This window comes from Polypterus senegalus, chromosome 2, assembly GCF_016835505.1.
Source record: "Polypterus senegalus isolate Bchr_013 chromosome 2, ASM1683550v1, whole genome shotgun sequence".
Classification (NCBI taxonomy): Eukaryota; Metazoa; Chordata; class Cladistia; order Polypteriformes; family Polypteridae; genus Polypterus; species Polypterus senegalus.
The window spans coordinates 267,683,711-267,711,548 of record NC_053155.1 but is presented as its reverse complement, the minus strand read 5'-3'; the positions used below and the strand labels follow the sequence as shown (position 1 = coordinate 267,711,548).

Below are 27,838 nucleotides of genomic sequence, written 5' to 3'. Positions count from 1 at the left end.
ACACCCCTATACGTGGGTGCATGGACCTATTATTAACAAACATCCCGTCTTGGGGGTTGGTACAAGTAGTTTACAACCAACGAGGGTATTCAGTATAGAGAGCGGACAAATTCAGTCTATTCAACCATTTCCTGAAAAACAAATCATAGAGATCGAGATTCCTGAGGCGCTTAGAACTGAAGCCTTACAGGATCCGTAGAATCTTTCTTTAAACGACAGGTGGCGCACGTTCCGCTGAAGTCGCTCTCGCGATGTTTACACTGAAACGTGCCTTTGCATCGCGTTCATGGTGATAATCGGCTATGGCAGCAAGCATTCTGAAGGGCTGGCGTTTTGGAGTTGTGAGGACTTTGATGAGGGTGACAGCGACACCCAGAACTAAACAAGATATGAATGAATTCGGAGGTTAGTCAAAAGAAACGAATGTGGAGACAGAAAAACGGCAGTGTTAAGGACATTGTTTTAACTAGACAAGTCCAAAGCGACAGCGCAGTAATGAGGCCGAAATATTGAACATAGATGAGAAATTCACGCGATTTTGTTTGTTTTTTCTCTCTGCAATTTTATTAGACCGAAAACGTTGAATAATTTTACATTTTTACTTTTCAAACTTACTTGCCCGTAGTCAATTTGATAGTAAATTCGTCGGATGAGAGGCTCGCACGTTAAAATAGTTTAAAAGTGAAGGAAAATGTATGTACCCTTGGCAGGGATGCTTTGGCTAAGTTTACAGTATTCCTTATTTGTAGACAGTTTGTTTACGTATATGTACATCTGATTAAAGCTATACAGACGAAACGCTATTTAGAAAAATAAAAAACAACTTTCCTTTTCTGGACAGAAATAACCTTTAACTTTTTTTTCCCTCTGGTGAAGCATGCTGACGCAGCCGTACACTACCGCGAATGTACATGTATAAGGTATAAGCCGATTTCCTAAGTGTTAATATTTATATTTCAAGTGAAAAGTGATTAATCGTTTTGGAACAGGTCACAGAAAAGCGAAATGCCGTTTTTATTTTGAAAGCGGTCCCTTTTACGTTACTTGAGGGCGCTAAACTCCAGGAGTTGCTAATCTTTGGATGTTACGTTGATATGAACAGATGTGAGCTTTTACAATACGAATTGAACCAAACCGAGTTGAAAGTAGATCTTAAATAAATACAGTTTCCTAAACGACTAGTTGAGAGCCATATCACACAGATATTTGTTACATTGGGTTAATTTTAAAATATATGTAATTGCTTAAATGTTTTGTTTGCTGGTTTTATTGAATGCTGTAACTGCGTCATGTTCCGAGCAAAGTGATGCATGCTTTTGCAAATTTGCCTAAAATGTCTTGACACTTGCCCTTTAAAAATGTGCTTGACCATTAGCCTTTCTCTGACATGAAAGTAATTCCATTGTGACTGAATAAGTAATGTATTTACTAAACGTTTATGCATTTGGTAATTGTTTGGTGATTAATGTGTATTTGAAGACTGTATTTTGATTATACGTGAACGTCAGAATTACATTTTGTGTGAATTCATATCGCATCGAACAAGGTTTGCCTTTTCGTAAAGACATTAAGTTGCCAGAGAGAAGCTTTTAGTTTGGTAAAAAAAAGAAATAAATAAAAACACCTACCGAATTTTTTTTGTGGAATGGTCTCTTAGGGCCTCCTCTGCTAGTGCCACCACAGTTGTGCCAAAAGTATAAAAACAAAACAAAAAAATGTAAGATTTGTAGGCACCATGCTAAGGCCATGTGGTGGCCCGCTCTCCCTCAGTATGAACTCTGCAAGTTCTCCCTGTGCTAGATGTGAGTTTTTGTTCAGTTTTATGTTGGGTTAATTGGCTCCTTTAAATTTTGTGCTTACCTGAATGAGTGCTTCTGCGAGTGTGGATGTTACTGTGACCTCTGCAGGAAGAGGCTCTGGCATTTTATGACCCAGAGTTGGAGTAAACTGTCAAAGGAACTGTAGTTACAAGTTCTGATAAGAGTTTTAATGATTTACATTAAACACACATTTGTATGTTTGTACATATTTCAAGATTTTCAAATACTCTTAAGCATCATAAGCTTATACACGATTGTATAAGGTTTATTGGATCATTGTTGTCACAGTGGCACCATTACTAGTTAATACAGGTACATGTCAATAAATTAGGATATCATTGAAAAGGTAATTTATTTCTGTAGTTCAAAAAGTGAAACTCGTATAATAGATTCATTACACACAGAGTGATATTTCAAGCGTTTATTTCTTTTCATTTTGCTGATTATGGCTTGTAGGTAATGAAAACCCAAAATTTTCAGTATCTCAGAAAATTGTGAAAAGGTTAAATATCGTAGACTCGTGGTGTTACACTTCACTCAGCTGATTAACCCAAAACATCAGCAAAGGTGTCCTGAGCCTTTAAATGGTCTCTCAGTATAGTTCAGTAGGCCACACAGTCATGGGGATGACTGCTGACTTGACAGTTGTCCATAAGACAGTCATTGACACCCTCCACAAGGGAGAGTAAGCCACAAAAGGTCATTGCTAAAGGAGCTGGCTGTTCACAGAGTGCTGTGTCCAAGCAGATTAATGGAAAGTTGAGTAGGAGGAAAAAATAGGTTAGAAAAAGGTGCACAAGCACCTTCATGAGGAGTGGACTACAGCTAGAGTTAGTGCTTCAAGAGCAATCACACACAGACGTATCTGGGACATGAGCCACAACTGTTGCATTCCATGTGTCACGCCATTCCTGAACCAGAGACGACGTCAGAAGCGTCTTACCTGGGTGAAGGAGAAAACGGACTGGCTCAGTTGTCCAAAGTCATCTTTTCAGATGAAAGTAAATTTTGTATTTCCTTTGGAAATCAAGGTCCCAGAGTTTAGAGGAAGGGTAGAGAGGCACAGAATCCAAGTAGCTTGAGGTCCAGTGTGAAGTTTCCACAGTCAGTGCTGTCATCTGCTGGTGTTGGTCCGCTGTGTTTTATCAAGTCCAAAGTCAGTGCAGCCGTCTACCAAGAAATTTTTAGAGCACTTCATGCTTCCCACTGCTGATAAGCTTTATGGAGATACTGATTTCATTTTTTAGCTGGACTTGCCACCTGCCCACACTGCCAAAAGTACCAATACCTGTTTAATGACCATGGTGTCACTGGGCTTCATTGGCCAGCAAACTCGCCTGACCTAATGGGGTATTGTCAAGAGGAAGACGAGAGACACCAGACACAATGATGCAGACGAGCTGAAGGCCGCTATCAAAGCATCCTGGGCTTCAGCTCAGCAGTGCCACAGGCTGATCGCCTCCATGTCACGCCGCATTGACGCAGTAATTCATGCAAAAAAAGCCCAGACCAAGTATTAAATGCATACATACATGGACATACTTTTCAGTAGGAAAACATTTTTGTATTAAAAATAGTTTTTTTTATTGGTCTTAGTTAATATTCTGATTTTCTGAGATACTGAAATTTGGGGTTTCATTAGTTCTAAGCCATAGTCAGCAAAATGAAAAGAAATAAATGCTTGAAATGTATCGCTCAATTAATATATCAGAAAAGGAGTGGAAAGTAGCAATGCAGAGAATTCACTCAAGCTCCATATGCGCAAAGCATACAATTATACAACTCAAAATTATATATTGAGCACATCTTTGTCTAAAACTCTCCAAAATGTTTCCAGGGCAAGATCCAACCTGCGAACGTTGCAACCAAGCCCCAGCCTCACTGGGTCACATGTTCTGGGCCTGCACCAAATTAACATTATTCTGGACAAAAATTTTTAATTACCTCTCAGACAGCCTTGGACTCACAATCCCTCTTAACCCATTAACAGCTGTGTTTGGGGTTCTTCCAGAGAGGCTTAAAGTGGAGAAGGACAAACAAATTGTGATTGCAATTCACTACACTCTTGGCACGCAGACTTATTCTGATAAACTGGAAGAACCCAAACTCTCCTCTTTTAAGTCAGTGGGAAACTGATGTGTTATATAATTTGAAATTGGAAAAAATCAAATACTCAGTTAGAGGATCTGTACAGACTTTTTTCAAAACATGGCAGGATCTAATCAGTAATATTTTAAAATAAGTTTATAAAGCACAGAGAATTTATTAATTTAGGTATTTTTACAAGCCTTAAATTTTACACCGTTTGGCTTGCTCTCTCTCTCAGGGGTGGGGATTGATCTGTTCTTAACATAATTCTTTTTTTTGTAAAAACTTGATTGCTATGTATGGATTGTAATAAAATTAATAAAAAAAAAAAAAATGTATCGCTCTGTGTGTAATGAATCTATATAATATGAGTTTCACTATTTGAATTGAATTACTGAAATTAACTTTTCAATGATATTCTAATTTATTGAGATGCACCTGTACAACTACTTACCTTGAAACATGTCTTCCTATTTACAAGCCTTAAACTTTACGCTGTTTGACTTGCTCTCTCTCTCAGGGGTGGGGATCGGTCTGTTCTTAACTCAATTCTAGTTTTTGTAAACACTTGATTGCTTTGTATGGATTGCAGTAAAATTAATAAAAAAAAAAGAAAGAAAGAAACATGTCTTCCTTACCTGATCAGTTTCAGAACACATTTGTTATTAACAGAATGTGGAAATTGGAATCATGGGCAGGAGGAGGACAAGCCACAAATTCCTAGGGCTTGACTACATTTGACTACAACTCCGCAACCCAGTAACCCTTTAAATAACGATGGTATGCTCCTGTACCATGTGAATGAGGACTTGAAATATTTCTTGCACCCAATAAAACGATTAGTTTATTTTCTGTGCCCACTTAATTCAGCTATGAATAATGGCATTAAGTGACATTTCACTTCATGCACACCTAAATCTCTCCATATAATCTATACATACAGTGAATTCAGAAAGCATTCAGACCCCTTCACTTTATTCACACTTTTTATTGTGTTAACTTCCTTTTTAAAGGGTAAATTTACCATTTTTGCCCAACAGCCTCCACACAATAACCCAGAATGCAACACTGAAAATATTTTCAGGAAGATATGCAAATGGGGAAAAAAAAAAAAAACTGAAATCTGTCATTTATTGAAGTTTGCAGAAAGTGAAGCGGTCTGAGTAGTTTCTGAATTCACTGTCTTTTTTTGTATGTGTGTGAATGTATTTATGTATTTAGTTTGCTGTTTGAAGCAGTTTAAGCAACCAGGAACTCCTTTAACCTAATCTGATTAAATAAAAATTAAAGTGTAATGGCCATTAATTCTTTCATATTCTGTACATGCCTGTATTTCTTATTACCTTATGCTTTTCCTTACATGATGCAGGTGAAAATATTTAGTGTATAGCATTCGTTATCCTTGCAAAAACCTGAAACATACTGTATTCTACATTAAATGTAATTTTTATGTACGTATAAGTCATTCTTTTCCTGAAAACCTGCCAGTCCAAATCAGGATTGCAGGAAGCTGAAGCTTATCCGGACCGTGTTTAGGTTAAATGGCAGTATCAGTCTTGGATGAGGTGCTAAAGTGCCCTTGAACTCACTAAGCTGATTTCGATCGGCTGATCAGAGTGAGATGAAGACTGGAATTGAGCCTGGAGCCGCGGCACTGTGGTACTAACAACTGTACCACCATTCCTTCCACATTTGGGGATTATAATAACAACAAAATCTCCTTCCCCATACACAGAGTATGCACAGCGATCACATTAGAGCAAACAATATTTACTTTTGAAGAGCTCTTTGCAAAAGAGTCGTAGTAGAATTGATCTGTCTCTGTAGCTGTTTTGTCTGGTCAGGTATCATTTATTGATTTTATATGTAATTTTTTTTTATATTTACAATCAGTAATTGTTTTGGGGTGGGGATCATTCATTGGATTATTGAGTTTCAATTTGTTTATTATTGTACAGGATGGAAATCATTGAGAAAGATGGAAAGTGGTTGGAAAAAAAACAGGTACAGTACAATATCAGAACAGTGAATGGTGAATTGGATTAAAAGCCAGGAGCCTTTCCTGGTTTTCATTTCATGCACATAGATCTCCATGAATAGATGACAAATGCTGTTATTGTATAAGTAGGGTTCAAGATTTTTTTTTGACCCACAAAAGGCTAATATTATAAACAACAAGAAGTACTTGAAAGCCAGAATATTCATGCTACAGTAGTTTCACATAGTGGGCTTAAAATTTTGAACCTTAAATTGTTTGCATTAGAAATTAGTTTGACCTTTTGTAAACTTATTTATGTTCTGTGTGTGTGTCGTGTCTTGTTTTAATAATGTACAGCGTTTAATTTAAGACAATAATACATTCATATACAAGTAAATGATGCTAAAATAACCTAGACATCTGCTTATTTTTTCCGTTTAGGATCTAGACAGAAATCGACAGTGCAATATTTAAGTCGACCAGACCTTCCTAAAATAGCCTACCACAATACAAAAGGAAAAAGCCCTGGTGTCATTTTTCTTCCTGGGTTTGCATCCAATATGAATGGACAAAAGGCTTTAGCGCTTGAAGAGTTCTGCAAATCTTTGGGGCATTCATTTTTAAGGTACAGCCTTCATGATAAATGTAATCTGCGTGGTGTATGTACGTAGTGTGATATGAAATCCATGGCTCTCTGTTTTTGTCACAAGCAGACATTTACCAGTTTAGACATCTTTGTAGATAATAGGAACATTATTGGAATGTTGAAAACAGAAGCGTTTTTTAAATATATTAAAAGTTCCCCATGATGTATTTTTTTCACACATTTTAAGTATTCATTGTTTTGTAATTGTTTTCTTTTAATATAATCTCTCTATTATAAAAAAAAAATCCTGTGGAATGAATAACTAGGAGACGATACGTGATCTTCACGTTAAGATCACGAAAGACAAAAGAACCGCGAGAGGAAAGAGAATGGGCAAAAATAAAAAATCAGCAGTGTAAAGGGAAGCAGCACACACAGATACAGGTGTCTCAGTGTATATAAAGCATATAAAGGACAATACGTTATAAATGAAACGTCGACAATAAAAAATAGCATTAGCGCAAAAAAAAGGAAATTAATCATCAGGACCAGGTGTAATTGAAAAAATAGTAGAACAAAGCGAGGTCAGAAATAAAAGGAAAAGAGCAGAAAACAAAGTCTTTTCGCATTTGCATCATTCAATGCACAAAACATAGATTTACACAATAATGGAACATACGCTATAACAATCTGTGGACTCGCAACAGTTAAAACAACGACAAGTTTAATTTCAAAGAAAACACAATTCGGTCAGGTGTATATTTATGATTATGGAGAAGCGATCACAACGCGAGCAGCAGAGACACAAATAGCAAAAAGGACAGAGGCTGGACAGGCTTTAAAAAGATCGAAGGGCAGCGCAACAGCAGCCCCCGCTCCCTGAGCAGTGTTATACGTCCTGCAAGTAAGAATTTAACCATGCCCGGGGCCTGAAATAAAGAAGTATTGTTTTTACAACATCACACGAGACCAGGCAGTGAGCCATCATTTAAAACAAGTCCACAGACATCTCACCTAGCAGTTGTTGGATTGCTTTTGCCAGACAAGCATTATGTGCTCGCAGGTCTTAAAACAATGACATGCGACAAGCAGAACAGGCAGCTCGCCAGCAGCAAAAAGACAGCAAATGATCCAAAGGCATATTCTTAGTGTGTGTTCAGCCGCCGAAAACCCCCCCTTCAAAACACGGGCAGCGTTTTACATTTGGCAAGAAAGAGATGTAACCACGGACGGGGGCCGGAAATAAAGGACAAGTATTGTTTTTACAAAAGTTTTTAAAGTAAAAGTGAAAATAATGCATATGTAACAATTCCCAAGAAAATAAAAATCTCTTTAAATTGTATATTGCCTGCCTAAGGTAAAGTCATCCCTGATGGAGGATTGTAGGAAGCGTGGGAAAGGGGGGTCCTTTTGTCGGATTTGCGCTATATCAAATGTGGAATGGCAAAATAGAGAAGGCAGCTTGATGAATGAGGTCTCCAGGACTTACAACAAATCCAAATTATATTATTTGATATCATCTAATGTGATATACTTCTAGATATTGTGAGATACTTCTAGAATTTTTATTTTTATACTGTATCGAGGATTTATTCTGTTCTATGTATTGTACTGTATTGTATTGTATTGTATTGACCCCCTTTTTGACACCCACTGCACGTGGTCTCTCTTTGAACTGCCTTTCCCAAGGTTTCCTCGATATTAATTCCCCCCCCCACACAAGGGTTTTTTTTTGGGAAGTTTTTATCTGGCCTTCTTAGAGGGTCAAGGCTGGGGGGCTGTCGGGAGGCAGGGCGTGTTAAAGCCCATTGCAGCACTTCTTGTGTGATTTTGAGCTATACAAAAAATAAATTGTATATCCGGTAAACCAAACACGGGGGTGGGTGAGCGAAGCGAGCAGGGGCGGAGCCCCCAGTACTATCTTAAAATAAGTCTTTTGTTCCTAAAGACACTCTTTCAGCTCATTTAGAAATAGAAGTGTTAATCTGGAGGTAGGCGGCGCAGAATTTGATACTTCACAGAGTTAAGTTTTAAAATAATAAAAAACTAGGGGGCTTCGCTCGCCAACCCCTGTGTTTGGTTAATCGGATATACAATTAAAATTTTTTTTTTCTTTGGAATTGTTTCAATTTCGTTATTTGCACTTTTACTTAAAAGCTTCATTAAAAACAATATTTTTTGGAGACACATTGTGACAATGCAACGTATAACTGCCTATGAGTGAATATTGTTTCTGTTTCTCGAATAAATAATCCGACTTTTTGTAATGTTTGTCTCTGTGATTAATTGATTGTCATAGCAAAAGCTATTCTCACGGTAAACTGTAAACATTTTAATATGAATGGCATATCATGATCTCCTTTGGCGAGTAATGTTATTCACGGAATATATACATTACCTATCTTTTTGCCTGTTAAAAATTGCATCGCTTCTCCGTGATCATAAATGTACACCTGATTGTATTCTTTGAAATTCAACTTGTCATTGCTTTAACTGTTCAGGGAACACAGATTCTCATAGCGCATGGTCTATTATTGTGTAAATCCACGTTTTGTGCATTGAATGATGCAAATGCGAAATGACTTTGTTGTCTGCTCTTTGCCTTTTATTTCTGACCTCGATATGTCCTGCTCTTTTTTCAATTACACCTGGTTCTGATAGTTAATCCCCTTTTTTTTGCGGTTATGCGATCTTTTCTATCTTTGATACTGTAGCGACTGACATGATAAAGTGTCACAAAAGTTTTACTTGAACAATCACTGACTTCGTAACCTCAAACACAACTTTCTAGCATCCTCTCCAATCTCTCATCCCCCGCGTCTCGCCCCCCCCGCCTTACCGCATCAATCAATACCCCGCTATCAGTCTTCCGTGCTGTACTCCGCCCTTCTTCAATCGGACCTAACAGTCATTTAAAACCAAAAGACCTCAACCTGGCTGGGATGCTACAATACTTTCTAATTTTACTGCTTTCATATTCTGTACCTTTCTCTGCATGTGTATCGCCATTGTTTGTTTGAGCCTTTCGAATTACACTGCTTTCATAATCTCATCTGCCTTTTTTTCTCTCCAACGCTTCTGGGTGTCTGTTCTCCGTATTATACGCTTTAGATGTGTTGAGAGCACAGGTTCTGTGTGCACTACGTGCTTTTAGTGTGACTGACTGTTTTTTGATGAGTGTGCTCTTATATGATATCTCTTGTAAGTAGGGTGTTTCTTTCAAGAATCTCATGTTCCACATACCCGCGAGACGACCCTGGGACAATCTCTTGGCACCAAGTCTCATGTTTACGGTCCCCGCAAGACGCTTCGTGGCAAGTCTTTTTTGTACTATGCTAATGTTTTTTCTACATCCATTGAAGGAAAGGAAGGCAACATACATGTAATTTCACCACAGAACTACTGGCTAGGAAGCCAACACTTGACTATAATGCCAGATTAAAGAAAAACACAATTGAGTGGCGGCCGCAGATTGTCATTGTCCAGCTAAAGGAAGACCGTGTAAAAAAAACCCGTGCATGCAGTGTCACGTCTCGGATAAAGAGGAAGATGAGCTGTTTATTGATGCAGTAATAAACGATTCGATGAATGAAACCGGTTATCTTTACAACGGTTGACAAACACGGAATGTAACTTGAACACAACACATCCTCCAAATACGAACCTGATTGAAAGAAATAATGATAATCAAATCCTTGATGACAGCAACACTCATAGCAGTCACAAAACAGTTACATTGACAATCATGTTACGTTATTTTTAAAAATGTTCCCTTTTCTTTTTCATAACTTCTTTAACACACTACTCTGCTGTGAAGCGCGGGTGTGTATCTCTCTCTCTCTCTCTCTCTCTCTCTCTATATCTATATCTATAATCTATATATATATATATATATATATATATATATATATATATATATATATATATATATATATATATATATATATATATATATACGCCAAACTATTATTTAAAAAAAACATTTTCGGAAACTGAAATAAAATCTATACTAATAAAAGGCAAAGCCCTCACTGACTGACTCATCACTAATTCTCCCAATTTCCCGTGTAGATAGAAGGCTGAAATTTGACAGGCTCATTCCTTACAGCTTCCTTACAAAAGAAATTCTATGCGTAATGGTCATAACTGGAAGCTATTTTTCTCCATTTACTGTAATGGAGTTGAGCTCGAAAGCCGTGGGGGGCGGAGTTTCGTGTGACATCATCACGCCTCCCACGTAATCATGTGAACTGACTGTCAACGCAGTACATAGAAAACCAGGAAGAGCTCCAAAAAGAGCTGAAGAAAACATGCATTATATAATTGAGAAGGCAGCTAAACAATAAGAAGCGAGCGAATGACATATACAACCATATTCATGAGTACTGCTACTTCGGAAACAAAGCACGGTGTAAACCTAAAGTTTAAATTAAGTTCATTGACAGGCTGCCGCTGGCGTTTGTCATGCCCACGGGTAATGCGGGATACAAGTTTAATGAGAGGACGCAGGATATAAACGAGAGTTTTGATCACTTTGTAACTAAGTTAAAATTGCAGGTGAGGGGCTGTGTTTATGCAAATTCCGAGAGACTGTGTTTGTGGGGGATTGACTGTTAAGGCGGATGGGGGAAGTCGCATCATCATCTCCCCTCCCATTCACCTCATTTCGCTCTGAGCTGAGCTCCGCAGCTAACGCAGTGTAATACGGAAGCGACTTTGTGACGCTGCCAACAAATACTCACAGAAAAATCCACAAGTTAATACACACGCTGTCTCTACAGTTTCTCCACACTGAATCCTCCAGGCACTACTTACAAACGGTTACATTGACAATCATGTTACGTTATTTTTAAAATGTTTCCTTTTCTTAGCACAAGCATAGCTGAGAAGCTTCGATGCATGTGCTCCATAACGCATTAAAAAATAACGCATTTAATCACACTTTGCATTACAAACAAAGGGGAACTTCTGTCAATGCATGATTTCCTGGTACACCGATTACATTGATCAGCGCTTCCTGATTCATTTTAACCTTGCACCCCCTTGGTTTGAGAAGAAGTATGAAAAATATGAGGTTAACACAGAAAAACAGATCACCAATTGAAGCTTTATGAATAGATCGATTCGCCATCAATAATTGTTTTGGTAAAGCCATACTTGGTGTAATCCTCCTTCCATTTAATAATTTTTCCGCCACTAGCCATGATTAAATGAACGGTAAAAAAGTAAGGGCGAAGCAAGAGTGACTTATTCAGGCAAGCAGGCGACGGCTCAATAGCTCGAATTTGGATATACTGTAAGTGGGTTCTATTTAGTCGCCAGAAATATCTTTGTTAGGAATGGAAGTTGAATTTAGTCTTTAAATTTCTATGGTAAAAAAAAAGTTATGCAATGATGACTAAATTTAACTATATAAAGTCATTGTCAGAATATATAAAGTCAAAACTTCAATATATAAAGTCAGCGTCAGAATATACAAAGTCAGCGCTGGAATATCCATCCGTTTCCCAACCCGTTGAATCCGACCACAGGGTCACGGTGATCTGCTGGAGCCAATCCCAGCCAACACTGGGCGCAAGGCAGGAACCAATCCTGGGCAGGGCACATGCATCATTTTCAAAACATTAACCGAACAGTGTTTTTTAATTTATTTTTCTGAATACGTTTTTAACTTAGTTCAGTTCAGAGTCATTTCAATCAATAGATTTTGACTTTCACTTTATATATTCAGGAGTGAGTTTATATACTCCGATGTTGACTTTATATAATCAGGAATGACTTTATAAATTCCAACGCTGACTTTATATATTCAACTTTTGACTTTATATATTCAGAAACAAGTTTGACTTTATATACTCGTATATCGACGCTGACTTTATATATTCAAGTTTTGACTTTATATATACCAGCGCTGACTTAATATATTCTGACGCTGACTTTCTATATTCATAAAATCAATGTATTTGCCTGTTTGGCATATATGTATATGCCAGCAACACTCATGACAATGACAAAACAATTACATTAACAATCATGTTATGTTATTTTTAAAATTTTTCCTTTTCTTTTTCATAACTTCTTTAACACACTACTTCTCCGCTGCGAAGCGAGGGTATTCTGCTAGTAATTAATAAAACCGAAATGAAAAACTAAAACTTAACGAAACTATTAAATTAGCTGGATAGACTAACTGAAATAAAATAACAATTTACTAAAATATTTTTAGTTTTCTTTTTTTAATGAATATTCTTGCCGTTAGTCTTTAACCCTTGCAAGTTTTAACTCTAAATCAGAAAGTCATCCACCACGAGCCGCCCGCACATATTCATCTAGTGAACAATGGCTGGTGACATAGGGCGGCCGTTCACACAGCATTTGCGACAACAGAGCAAGGTGAGTGCAGGTGCGTAAAGCGTAAGAAATAGAAAGCGATTTGTGCTTGTTGTATATCAAGATGTAATTCAAATGGCAGAAATCAGAATGTGCAAGACAACAAAACGTTTATCATATGAACAGAAAAATCATGAGTAAGTAACGTTTCAGTTTATTTCTCAGGTGTCTGCTTTTTGTTGACAGCAATTCACCTGCCACTTCGCACAGGAGAAATCGTTTTTACTTTCTCTTATACAAAGTACAGACAAAGTATAGTAATCATGAAAAAAATTCAACCTTGATATTTTGATGAATCTTGACATTATAGACCTCCAGGAGTCCAACAATACTGTTTTTTCGAATTGTGTGTGTACGTGCGCGCGCATGTATGTGGGTGTAAACACGGTAACTCAAAAGTGCAACTAGATCCTGTTTATGGATGAAATTCAGCATGTGGTTGTTACACCACAATTGTAGATTTGTATTAACTTTTGGGCCATATCCATCACCCGGAAGTGGTACTTTACCTGAACACATACTCAATTATTTTTTTATATACAGGTGCTGGTCATAAAATTAGAATATCATGACAAAGTTGATTTATTTCAGTAATTACATTCAAAAAGTGAAACTTGTATATTAGATTCATTCATTACACACAGACTGATGTATTTCAAATGTTTATTTCTTTTAATTTTGATGATTATAACTGACAACTAATGAAAGTCCCAAATTCAGTATCTCGGAAAATTTGAATATTGTGAAAAGGTTCAATATTGAAAACACCTGGTGCCACACTCTAATCAGCCAATTAACTCAAAACACCTGCAAAAGCCTTTAAATGGTCTCTCAGTCTAGTTCTGTAGGCTACACAATCATGGGGAAGACTGCTGACTTGACAGTTGTCCAAAAGACGACCATTGACACCTTGCACAAGGAGGGCAAGACACAAAAGGTCATTGCTAAAGAGGCTGGCTGTTCACAGAGCTCTGTGTCTATGCACATTAATAGAGAGGCGAAGGGAAGGACAAGATGTGGTAGAAAAAAGTGTACAAGCAATAGGGATAACCGACCCTGGAGAGGACTGTGAAACAAAACCCATTCAAAACTGTGGGGAGATTCACAAAGAGTGGACTGCAGCTGGAGTCAATGCTTCAAGAACCACCACGCACAGACTTATGCAAGACATGGGTTTCAGTTGTCACATTCCTTGTGTCAAGCCACTCTTGAACAAGAGACAGCGTCAGAAGCATCTTGCCTGGGCTAAAGACAAAAAGGACTGGACTGCTGCTGAGTGGTCCAAAGTTATGTTCTCTGATGAAAGTAAATTTTGCATTTCCTTTGGAAATCAAGGTCCCAGAGTCTGGAGGAAGAGAGGAGAGGCACAGAATCCACGTTGCTTGAGGTCCAGTGTAAAGTTTCCACAGTCAGTGATGGTTTGGGGTGCCATGTCATCTGCTGGTGTTGGTCCATTGTGTTTTCTGAGGTCCAAGGTCAACGCAGCCGTCTACCAGGAAGTTTTAGAGCACTTCATGCTTCCTGCTGCTGACAAACTTTATGGAGATGCAGATTTCATTTTCCAACAGGACCTGGCACCTGCACAGTGCCAAAGCTACCAGTACCTGGTTTAAGGACCATGGTATCCCTGTTCTTGATTGGCCAGCAAACTTGTCTGACCTTAACCCTTTAGAAAATCTATGGGGTATTGTGAAGAGGAAGATGCAATATGCCAGACCCAACAATTCAGAAGAGCTGAAGGCCACTATCAGAGCAACATGGGCTCTCATAACACCTGAGCAGTGCCACAGACTGATCGACTACATGCCACGCCACATTGCTGCAGTAATTCAGGCCAAAGGAGCCCCAACTTAATATTGAGTGCTGTACATGCTCATACTTTTCATGTTCATACCTTTCAGTTGGCCAACATTTCTAAAAATCCTTTTTTTGCATTGGTCTTAATTGATATTCTAATTTTCCGAGATACTGAATTTGGGACTTTCATTAGTTGTCAGTTATAATCATCAAAATTAAAAGAAATAAACATTTGAAATACATCAGTCTGTGTGTAATGAATGAATCTAATATACAAGTTTCACTTTTTAAATGGAATTACTGAAATAAATCAACTTTGTCATGATATTCTAATTTTATGACCAGCACCTGTATATAGCTGCAGAGTCCAATTTATTCAACTTTACTTTTATAATAATTGTTCAATATATTATTAATTTGATTTGTTGTTGATGGTTCCTTAATGTACATAGTATAAAAATATAATAATTGTTGTGCAGTTTACTCCTCAAATATCCATCCTCATATCAGAGTATATGAGAGGGGAGACCACTGGCGATTTTTGAAAATAAAACGGCACTGATCGAGACACTGACTAGGTCATCATACAAGATCAGCATATTGTTGCTGACCAATCACTTTTGCTTTAAAACATCGTTTAACAACAAAGCGATACAAACAAAGGTAGAGAGTCTGACAAGAGATGAAAAACTACTACAGTGGAACCTCGGTTCACGACCATAATTCGTTCCAGAACTTTGGTCGTAAACCGAGTTGGTCGTGAACCGAAGCAGTTTCCCCCATAGGATTGTATGTAAATACAATTAATCCGTTCCAGACCGTACAAACTGTATGTAAATATGTAAAAATATGTACAGATTAAGCACAAATATAGTTAATTACACCATAGAATCCACAGTGTAATAGTAAACTAATGTAAAAACATTGAATAACACTGACACAAAACACCCAGGCTCCCTGATCAGCTACAGGAGCTGGCTCGCTCACGCTCTCTCTCTGTGTAGCGCGAGCGCACAAACACACACACACACACACACACCTATCCGTCCCCCCAATCCCTTCCCTGTCAGCTGCCCGGCTCTCTAATCTCTCTGTAGCACATGCTCACGCAGCATTTTTTTAAAATGACTTTTAAGCACAGCAGAAAAAAAATTCCAAAGCGCTTGCAAAAACCAACTTACAAGCAAACAAAAAAGTGAGATTGCAGGAGATCACGCTATTAAACCTAAAGCCTGATCGCTGTAAACAATGTTTTTAAAATGAGTTTTAAGCACAGCAGAAAAAAACATCGCACAAATCCGAACTTCATTTAAAAACCAACTCAAGCAACCAAAAAGTAACATTGCAACAAATCACACGATGAAGTCCTCCATGTAAACAATTTTAATGAGTTTTAAGCACAAGGAAAAAGCGAACATTTGAAAAGAGAAATGTAACATCGCACCTAATCGCGCTATGAAAACTCCATCTGTAAACCTTTCATGAGTTTTAAGCACAAGGAAAAAAGCGAACATTTGAAAAAAGAGAAAAATAACATTGCAACAAATCGCATTATGAACTAAAAAAATTACTTTTGAAAAATCCGTAATACAAAAACCACCAAGAAAACTAACCTTGCATGAAATGAGTTCTGGCATGAAGTGTTTTCCTTCAGGTGTTTTCTCTCTTGTGATTTCTTGGGTTTCTGGTGCTTTTAGCGGTTTAGCTGGTGGGAGTGAAAGCCTCATGCAGCCATTCCAAAAGAACGCTCTTGTGACCCTCCACATTACTGGCAGTCTGGCTTTGTTTACATTATGCTGCTTGAAAGCACGAGGGTTCTCCGATTGGTAAATGAGTAAACTGGTAAACATTTTATCCACCTTTTGTAATTTCTTTCTTTACTTCGATTTCAATTTTCTTCAAAACTTTCTTCTGACAACTCTCCACTTGCTTAGAAGCCATAGTTAACTGCAAAAGCACACGAAATACTGTAGAGCACAAAGAGAGTGCACGTCTTATTGAAAACAATGAACAAGGAGCGGCTTTGCTTAAATGAAAAAGCATGGCAGCTCTCTTTCTCTCTCAGGCTGCCTGTGGGGGGAGGGGGATGTTTTCGCTTGCACTACAGCCTACAGATAGGCAGGCAAACACGTGCAGCAATCTCCTCCTTCCCCTTCCCAGCAGGCACGTGCTCGCCCTTTTCTCTCTCTCAACTGAGGGCGCAAGGGAAACTGGCTTGTTCAGCAAACACGTGAAGCAATCTCCTCCTCCACCTCCCTAGCAGGCACGCTCGCCGCCTTTCTCTCTCTCTCCTCTCTCTTCAGCTCAGCTTGCAGGCCGGCAAGGGAACCTGGCTTGTTCAGATACCGAGTGTGGTTGTGAACCGAGGCAAAAGTTTGGCGATCTTTTGGTCGTGGAACCGAAGTTGTAATGCGGAACTGGACGTCGGAACCGAGGTTCCACTGTAATGGGTTTTTGTATTTATTCCATACTTATTAATTTATCTTTTTTAGTTCATATTCACAACTCAAAATACCTGATATTGTGAAAGTAATCCATTAGCAGAATTATATTTTAAAATATTTGTCTCCCTTTTTTCAGTGTTTTTCTCTCTCTCTCTCAAAATAGATGGTTGAAATATCATATTGTTTTTGTTTTTAACATGAGCCTTATCATACATATTGCATACCAGGGATTTTTCCTGCCTTGCATCCAAACCTGCTGCGGTAGGCTCTTGGATTCCTGCAGTCCTACTCTGGATAAACAGGTTTAGATAATGTATATGTTGTTTTTAATCTCACACGCTGTCTCTGTTGTTTTGTACCTGTCCATACTCTTATTATCTGCTCTTGCCCTGCTCATTATGGGTTTACTGTTCTTATGGTGGGCTATTCAAGACTCACCACCCCTAACTTTGACACTACACTTATATATATACCATATATATACTAGCAGAATACCTACTTTGCAGCGGAGAAGTAGTGTGTTAAAGAAGGTACGAAAAAGAAAAGGAAAAATTTAAATAATAACGTAACATGATTGTTAATGTAATTGTTTTGTCATTGATATGAGTGTTGTTCTCATATCTATCTATCTATCTATCTATCTATCTATCTATCTATCTATATATATATATATGTTGTTCTCATATATATATATATATATATATATATATATATATATATATATATATATATATATATATATATATATATATATATATATCTCTATCTATCTATATATATCTCTATCTATCTATATATATAATATACTAGTAAATACCCAGCTTGGAAGGAAAAGTAGTGTGTTAAAGAAGCAATGAAAAGAAAAGGAAACATTTTGAAAATAACGTAACATGATTGTCAATGTAATTGTTTTGTCACTGTTGTGAGTGATGAGTATTGCTGTCATATATATTTACACACACACACACAAACATATATATATACATATCTATACATATACACATATATATATATATATATATATATATATCTATATATATATATATACACACACACATATATACATACATATATATCTACATATATACATATACATACACACATACACACACATATATACACACACAGCTATTTCAGATCAGTGCAATACGCTGCTTGTTAAAACAGATAACTCCCGCTCTTACGTGCAAGTCTGCGTGGAGATTATGAACTATCGTATTTGTTCAAGTTGTATTTAAATTTTAAATAGAAGGAATTTTTATTTAGTCGACAGAAATATCTTTGGTAGGAATGGTAAAAACAGACAGGAATATTATTCGTGAATAAATCAACTCAAACCTTAAACAACTTATAATATTTTGCTCTCCATAAAAATATATCCTGTCTAAATTATACAAGTTAGAAATACAGTAAGCGTTAAAAGAACAAACATTCAAATTTCTTTACTCTTATGTAATTTTATATAAAAATAAACTTAGATTTTAAATATCCCAAAAGATTTTGCTCTCCATAAAAATATATCCTGTCAAAATTATACAAATTCAAATATGAACATGCTGCATAACAAAACCTGGAAATATAAATAAAATGTGTTCCTTTCAGCAATAACAAATCAAATCATTCAGTTGTCTTTGCTCATATGTCATTTTAGAGCTGGACGCCTGGCATCTTTTTTTTGGCAACAAGTTTGTTTCTGTTTGGTGTGAGGTTCTGTGTTGTGGAGATTCTCAGGATGGATTGCAGATGCTCATCAGTGAGGCGACTCCTGTGTGCTGTTTTGTTAGTCTTTATCACTGAGAAGAGCTTCTCACACAGATATGTGCTACCAAACATGCACAAGGTTCGAGCCGCATGTAGACGGACTTTTTGTTCTTCAAAGTCACCAAAGCGCCGTGCAAACTCAGTGCGCTCAGTTTATCAGCCAAGTGCGTATTTGGGAACACCGTAGTGACGACTTGGTTCAACATTACTTGGCAACAGGGAAAGTGGGGCAAGTTGCACTGGTGCATTTGTGTCTCCCATAAAAGCAGCTTCACTTGAAATCACTTTGTGATTGTGCACGGTAAAACGTCCGCTGAAGTGTCAGATTCTTATTTAATTCTTCTGCTTTCTGTATCTTCTGCATTGCATTCAGGTCTTTCAGGTTACCCTGATGTTTTGTGTCATAGTGCCGTCTTAGATTAAATTCTGTAATTACAGCCACATTAGCTCCACAAATGAGACACACGGGTTCAGTAAACATATACTCAGCCTCCCATCGGTTTTTAAAGGCTCTATTTTCAGAATCAACTTTTCTCTTCAGCATCGTGTGAGCTAGCTTCGCAATAACTTGCAGCATCATACGCTAGACTTGATTAATGCGGTAAGTGTTCGGCAAGGCAGCTGAAGCGCTGCATTATGGGATCTGTAGTTTATTGTGTTACCAGCGCTTCATATACCCGGCCATTAATAACAATAATACAGTATATAAAATGATCTCGGGCCGGATATTATTACACGCCGGGCCGGATGTGGCCTGCGGCCCTTGAGTTTGACACATATGGATTAAATAGAACTTGAAAATATATATTTTTTTAAATGTGATCGCGCAATTCAGATAGAGTTGACACTGTCTTCCTTTAGTGGGACATTAACTTTTTCCACTGTGTGCTTTGTTTCCGCAGTAGCTGGATTTATGAATATGCTTGTATGTATAAGACGCTTCATATTTTTTGCTGCCTTTTCAATTGTGTAATTCGGTTTTTGTTCAACGCTCTTTGGAACTGTTGCTTTTTATCTGTGCACTGCGTCAGTTCACGTGAGCCGCCGTGTACATGCATCGAAGGTTCCCAGCTGTGCTGGTGCCATCTCATGCTATGTCCATGGCTGTATTTAATGTTACCTTAGTCCTGGCACTTAAAACTTTCTCTCGCAGTTTCGCTGAGTTTGTACCAAACACCACCCTGACCATCTCATCTTCCTCTGCATAAGCACAGTCCTTAACCCGTGAATATTTAGTGGGAGTTTGCTATTAGGTTGCCGCTGACGGACGGCCTTATATGGGCAATCACTAAATTACAAACGCCAGCGGCAGCCTGTCTATGAACTTAATTTAAAGTGTAGGTTTACATCGTGCTTTGTTTCCGAAGTAGCAGAACTCATAAATATGGTTGTATATGTTACTCGCTCTCTTCTTATTGTTTCGCTGCCTTCTAAATTATATAATGCATGTTTTCTTCAGCGCTTTTTGGAGGTCTTCCTGGTTTTCTATGTACCGCGTGATTACGTGAAGGCGTGATGATGTCGCACGAAACTCCGCCCCCACGGCGTTCAAGCTCATCTCCATTACAGTAAATGGAGAAAAACAGCTTCCAGTTATGACCATTACGCGTAGAATTTCGATATAAAACCTGCCCAACTTTTGTAAGGAAGCTGTAAGGAATGAACCTGCCAAATTTCAGCCTTCCACCCACACAGGAAGTTGGAGAGTGAGTGAGTGAGGGCTTTGCCTTTTATTAGTATAGATATATCTATATATATCTATATATATCTATATATATCTATATCAATACAGCTAGGTGGGGTCTGCACACTGATTCAAGTCTAAGAGCCCTGTTTTTCCTAGGCCCCTGAGAAAATATTTAAAAAATTGTGTAAAATTGTTCATATTCAGTGTCTAGTTTTAATTATGCTTGTTTTTATCAGACAAAACAAAACCAGATAATAAACCAGGCAGTATAGTAAGCTTTCACTAACATTAAACTTGTATCCAAATCTGTTAAGTGTACAGTTCTGTCTGATTGTGACACAAATCTAAGTCCGTAGGCGCTCCATGCCATAACTACTAAAACTGAAACTAATATATATATAAAATAAAATAGAAATATCTTTGTGAAATAAAAACTAAACTAAAACTAACAATACATGATAAAGGAAAACTAAACTGAATTTCTAAGTAAGGTCAGAAAAATATAGAAATAAAAACTAATATAAAAAGGCAAAACTATAATAACCTTGGTCCACACCAGCATGTAATTTGCATTTTCACATCTGCCTTAATGAACCAAACTTTCATGGAAATCACACCCAAAAAAAAAAAAATCTGGTCAATACAAACTAGTTATGAAAACGCATATATTTAGAAATATAGCAGAAATGGAAAGTGTCACAACTTAATTAAAGATAAACGAGCTGATACATTCTAAAATAATGTAAATATGGATTGTGTCTCTTATCTTAGTGCTTTATAGGATTAAATACACAAAAAGTAAACTCTGTTGACATCATTATAAGATAAAATCAAATGTAAACTGAGCATTAAGCAGCTGCATTAGTGAGAGTTGTGTGAAATTGCCTTAGCTCCCAGTGCTTATGATTTTCTATAATGTAACAGTGTGATGCATACTTGTATATTAACATAGTTAGAAAAGCTTTGTCCCTGTACGTGAGCATGAGGTGAAACAGAAGGGTAAAGGGATTAAAATCATAGATTTTCATCTCTTGGAGCATTATCAAATTTGTTTCTACCTGCTTATTTTCTTACACAAATATCAGTCTCACAATATTTAGACTAATACCTAATGCTTATACAATGAAGTAGTGTGGGATGTGGTTTTGTGGAAAACGTTGCTCTTTATACTAAGAAACCCAATGCTTGAATGCCACAGTGTACCTATCTATAAATTATCTTTATTAACAAGTAACTAGTCCGTGACACACGGCCATGAAACTCTTGGAATAGGCCCTGAAATTTGACCGTGACTTAAAGACTTTGTCTTCTCAGTCAACATATGTTAAATTTTTATTGAAGATCTGTTGAATGATACAAAACCGGATTCCATTGAAAATAATCCATGACCAGAGTTAATATGCAGTGACGGTGGTATACTTCCAAACTGTTGTGGGCCCTCTTCCCCGTACCTCACTTTTACATTATCAAATTTAGACCGTTCTTGAGTAAATAGGGGACCAACAGGTGAGGAAGAACTTAATAAAGCGTCCACTCTGTGTACAACTTTTTGGAATAGTTCAGATTTTATAACCATTGTTTAAAACTGCAATTGGTACATTAGAATTGCACTAAAATTTATCTTCTCATTAAATTAAGGATATTGTGCCTTCGAATTACATAGTGAAGTGTTTGACTTTGGTGTATATTTAATTTTTACTTTTGCTGCTTGAAGTTCATATTCATGTTTTACATTCTATTTAGGTTTGATTATTCAGGATGTGGTGCATCTGAAGGTAAACTAGAGGATGGCTCAATAGGGAAGTGGAAAAAAGAAGTTTTATCTGTCATCGATGAGCTCACTGAGGGACCACAGGTGATAAACCGCTTTGACTGTGTACTTACTGTATAGTAAGGATAACATCACATATGAAAAAATAAGTGATTTAAAATATATATATATATATAAAAATACACAAAGGTTTTCCCGGTCACCTGTCTTAAAATCAGCGATCTCATCTTGTACCCTGTTACAGGCATTTTGCTGTTAATGCCAGCCACCTTCACATGCTCTGCACATCCTCTATTATATTGGACTTTGAATCAAAACTTTAATGCATTGCAATTTAGATGGAGATTATTCTAGTAACAAAATATCTGAATGGTGAAATATGAAGCAAATAAAGATGCTCATTATTTTTAGTTGATAAAGTTGTTGTAATCTTTCTTTCAAAACTGTACATTACAATTTTAACCGCAAGGTGTGCTTGTTTTTTGTATTTTCTGTGTTTAAGATTTTAGTTGGTTCTAGTATGGGTGGTTGGCTGATGCTTCATGCTGCACTGGCTCGTCCAGAGAAAGTTGCAGCTCTTGTTGGAGTTGCCACTGCTTCAGATCATTTTGTGACTACATATAAATCATTATCTATTGAGGTAAGAGAATGTTTTAAGTTACATTTTAATATTTGACTATAAATCTTTAGTGCCTTTCTTTGAAGCCATTAAATTCACTTTTTGGTTTTGTGCAGTGGCCTTTCAATATTGTACATTATTTCATGTTAGAGGTGATGTAAACACAGTATTTTGTAGTTATAGATTAACTTGATGGAAACAAAGTTTTCTACCATTACAAATGTAAAGAAGGTTACAGTGCCTTCAGAAAGTTTTCAGACCTTGATTAAGGGGAAAATGATTAAAATTAAATGATTTTAGCATAAGGTTGCAACATAACAAAATATGTGAAGAGTGAAGGGTCTGGATATTTGCTGATGGCACTGTGTATAATTCTTATAGTTTTGTAATTTGAGTTTGTTTAGGTTTTACTAAGTTATGAAATTTAGGTAAAAAATAACTGAAAAGATCAAAGGATAATAGAAATTAGGTATTACTGTACCCTTAAGCCAAGATTGACAATCCTAGCCAAGCACACAGAATTTTTCACTTTCAACTCAAAAAACATTTTAGTGAGGTTAAGCAGCGAGACCTGATTATTTCTTCATTTATGAGATTTTTTTTTTTGCATGAAATCACTGAAGGGTAATGGAGGCCTTTGGTACTGATATCTAGTCATGTGACAGTTTTGCCATAGTGGTCCCTTAACACATCCCTTCAACAGTAGTTTAATATAAATGAATGCTACATTGTTTTAACAATGCAAAACAATTTTGTTTTTCAATTAAGAGACTTTAATTTGGTCCTAATCTAAATTTTGTAAAGAGAGAAAAGATGTGTGGTCTCTTGTTACTGTTACATAAGAGAACGTTTTCTTTCTTAAAGAAGTAATTTTTTTTTCTCTAAGTCAGTTGCTCTAAAGTTAATCGCATTCTATAAATGTAAAATATATATATGGATCTTGTACTTGTACACAAAATTTTACATAATTTATATATTTTTTTTAACATAACAAGCACTTTAACAAGATTCAGCCATTTTAAAAGAAAACCAACCTTGTGTCATAGCTTTGCACTTCCATTGTCTTCCGTTTTTATTTCCGTATTTATGTGAAAATTCACATAAGCAAATAGAAAATGTATCCTTACCTCATAAAAATAGTACAAGGAATATGTGTCAAAATGAGTGCTTCCAGAGCCCTTTTGTTGTCATATATGTGCACTAGAAACAAATAGGCACAGATCAATGCTCGAGTGCTGCCTTAGATTGAAATATAGATGTATTTGGTAAGTTTTTAAGCTTACCTAATGTCCCATACCATCCATTGTAAAGTGCCAGAGCGGTCAAGATATTTTTTAAAATTTATAGAAAGCACTTAACCTTTAGAAACATTATTGCATGGCAAATGCATATATAAAATTTTTCTGAAGAAAAATACCAAACTTATTCTTTTAAAAAGAATACAAACCTTGTAGAGCCAAGCTAAATCGTTGCTGTTTCTTGTAACCATATTTTACAGAAATCAAGTTATCAAAATGAGTTCTGCATTAGAGCACTATCTAGTGAGTCAGTTTTATTTTCTGCAATACTGTGTGTGTTTTTAAATATTGTGTAATACAGTACATATATAAGTGTGTGTGAGGAATGGAGTATAATGAGCCTTCCACGCCAAAATGCATCTCATAGTTGCTAATATGACTCGTAACTAATAATGAGAGAGCAGGTTTTCATTTATACTTAAGGTAAAATAAAGAAGTCCTCTTTCACTGAGGGTTTTCCTTCCCTCTTCAAAGCCTTCATATATCATATTTTAACGTTCTGAATTTTCTGTGGACTTGTGCTTAGCAACCTTTACTTTTGACATCTTGCCTGAAGAAGGGGCCTGAGTTGCCTCGAAAGCTTGCATATTGTAATCTTTTTAGTTAGCGTCATTTTGCTTGGCTTTTCTCTACATTCAGCATTTCAAAAAAATTCTCTTAAACAGGTGTGACCTTTTAAGATCTTCAGCTCAGCTTACTGACTTTTCCAGTAATTTTAAGGCACAGACATCATTTCCATAATTTTAGTGAGTCTTTGGCAGTCGTGCCGCACTCCCTAGATGACCAGTCATGTAGTCTGCCATATACAGCAACTCTGTCCATGCAGTATGCAACTTACCTCACCAAAATCAAATGTTGTGATTTTTGTTTTAAGTTGTAGGGAGCAAGTTCTGTGTGTATGAGACTTGAGTATTTTGGAAATGTGAAATTGCTTGAAAGTTGTCTAATATGTCCTGCAATGCGAATACTAATAGTGTAATCTCGGATCCTCAGGTGGCTTGATTGGCAACCATAGTCTAGTCCAGGGGTGGGCAGATTCAGTCCTGGAGGGCCGCAGTGGTTGCAGGTTTTTGTTCCAACCCAGTTGCTTAATAAGAAGCCATTATTGCTCAAGTAACACTTCTGCTTCACTTTAGTTGTCTCACTCGTTAAGATTTTGAACCCTTATTGCTTATTTTAGTCTTAAACAGCTGTAGTCTTGGTTTTTAATTGCTCCTTATTAGCAATAAGATGCAAATGACAAAATAGAATAGCATTTCTCCATTTAGATTGTTTCCATTTACACCTGTGTGTATTTATCATGCACTATTGGGTTTAATTAAATACTTGGAAGGAAAGTGAAGAGAAAAAAGTGAAGCACTGAGAATAACTCGTCAGTTTTAGACTTCATATCATTTGGATGATATCCTTAGAAAGGAAAAAAAATCTAGGATATGAGAATGACTTGACATGGCAGAGTTAAAGCACTAACAAGCCATGAAATTAAATAATTGACAAGGATTGTTTTTTAATTAAGCAACTGGGTTGGAACAAAAACCTGCAACCACTGCGGCCCTCCAGGACTGAATTTGCCCACCCCTGGTCTAGTCGGACGCACCCCTCAGAGTAGAAGTCATGTAATGCAGCACTGGCTGTACTATAACAGTACTGGAGACAACAGCATTTTTTTTTTTTCCAAGTGAAATCCTCTGTTTGCATTCCTGCCATTTTTCACAAATATTTGAGGAGGTAATATGTAATTGATTTTTATTTCTTTTTAAATCTCGTAACCAGTTGACCCAACATGAACTTCTCGATGTGAGGCAGCTACACTAAACCCTGTGGCACATCATGTACCTTATAGTCGTAATGGGATGTCACACTTAATAATGCAGTTGCCGGATCTTGTAATATGGAGGATGTCGAGTAAGATAACTTGGAATCACTGAGCATTTCCTGACTCTCCGCAGACTTTTCAGCATGGTCTTGCATTTCCAAAATATTGAGAGCTTGCTGTGTTTTGACAGCCAATATTATGCTGTGTGACTTTGTTGGTGCCTTCCCAAAGGTTTTCCAGGTTTAGCTGCTGTCCTGGCTTTTTCCTTTCTTTTTTAATTCTGTTGTGACATGACAGAAGACCTCATACCCACTAGCTGCCTTTCCTCAGGACTACATTCTGTGTATTGTTCTTCCAGGTGAATGCTCATTGGTTGTTGTCCTCCCTCACACATAAGCCTGCCCCTACAACAGAAGAAAAAATTGAATCAGTTTGATTTTGTTTTGGTGAGTCATAGACTGGTTTAACTGAGTTGCTGGAGATGTCAAACAATACACATGGTGGTTATGGGAGCACACCTTGACTGTCTCCAGCTGTCTAAGATTATGTAAATTAAGTTTGCCACTTAAAAGTTTTTTAGTGTAATGTGCTGAAGTGTTTCACATTAATTTGTTTGGCTAAACCCTTTTTGATGCTGATGGTGATCTCTTTGAAGAAGTCTGGTTTAAAGTTTAGTTAGGCAATTTTAAATGAAGTTGATGAATTACTTACAGCTGGTTTTGTGTTTTTGCAGACCAAACAAGAAATTGAACAGAAAGGAGAATGGCGGTTCCTTTCCAAATACAGTGAAGAAGGATTTTACAAAATAAGTCCTGAGTTCATTAAAGATGCTGAAAACCACTGTTTACTTCACAGCCCTATACCCATTACATGCCCAGTGAAATTGATACATGGCATGAAGGATGAAGAAGTTCCCTGGCATGTCTCAGTACATGTGGCCGAGAGGCTACTGAGTAATGATGTTGATGTCGTATTGCGAAAACATGGGCAACATCGGATGTCTCAACCGGATGATATTAAGGTGTTGATCTTTGTAGTTGATGATCTTATAGACAAGCTGACAACACTAGTGTAAAATGCTCCTGAATGACTTGTGTCCTTCCACAGCTGTTTATCCTCATTCCTACCTAAAGCACCCTGATAGGCTGGTTATTTAAGCTACGAAGGAATAGAGGGGAAAACCAAAGGTTTACAGTGGGTCGAAATAATTGCCATTTTCGTGTTCCTTTTTAGTGCCCTTAAGCCTTATGAATAAGAGATGTTTTCATTCTTATTGTTGTATAAATGTAGTTGATATGTTAATGCTGCATTTACATAACCAAGGGGATGGATACATATTAAGGCAGCGTGACTCTTTTGCTTAATATAGCAGACCATCACATTTTCACCTTTTATCAGGTGTGATGTTAGTTGCATACTGTTTTTTACACAAATTCATTTTCTTCTTTAGGCTTCTTTTGCTTCAACTTTCAAATTCATGTGCCAGAGTGTGTTGTGTTTTTATGTGTTTTTTGTTGTTGTTTTATTTTTATAAACAAAGTTCCAGCTAATTTGCCACCTGTTTGTCATTTTTATATAAAAAATATTGTACATGTTCTTTATGCAAGGATCATAAGCTCTGTTAATTACCATAAACATTAATGGGTTAAAATAAGTTGAAAGTGGGCAATTGATTAAAAAAAACTGATCACTTTATACTGTAGGAGTTTGTTCAGTTTTTGTGCATTTGCCTGGTTCTTTATTCTTTGTTATATTTCTAATTAAAGCTTTATAAAGTTAAAAA

The 27,838-nt window shown here is 36.9% G+C and overlaps 1 protein-coding gene across 1 annotated transcript; it reads left to right on the top strand.

Annotated features, from left to right (window-relative positions):
• Nucleotides 1-235: 235 nt before the first annotated feature.
• abhd10b (abhydrolase domain containing 10, depalmitoylase b) lies at nucleotides 236-27,838 on the top strand. The gene is made up of 5 exons (XM_039745515.1): nucleotides 236-405; nucleotides 6,328-6,511; nucleotides 22,295-22,406; nucleotides 22,825-22,962; nucleotides 26,789-27,838. The coding sequence occupies exons 1-5, from the start codon at nucleotides 303-305 to the stop codon at nucleotides 27,128-27,130; spliced, it is 879 nt and encodes a 292-aa protein (XP_039601449.1). The 5' UTR covers nucleotides 236-302; the 3' UTR covers nucleotides 27,131-27,838.

Excerpts from the sequence above, each read along its gene's own strand:
- abhd10b (XM_039745515.1), top strand. The coding sequence starts at position 303 with ATGGCAGCAAGCATTCTGAAGGGCTGGCGTTTTGGAGTTGTGAGGACT. Across the intron at positions 6,512-22,294 it reads TTGGGGCATTCATTTTTAAG|GTTTGATTATTCAGGATGTG; the intron begins GTACAGCCTTCA and ends CATTCTATTTAG. Across the intron at positions 22,963-26,788 it reads ATAAATCATTATCTATTGAG|ACCAAACAAGAAATTGAACA; the intron begins GTAAGAGAATGT and ends GTGTTTTTGCAG.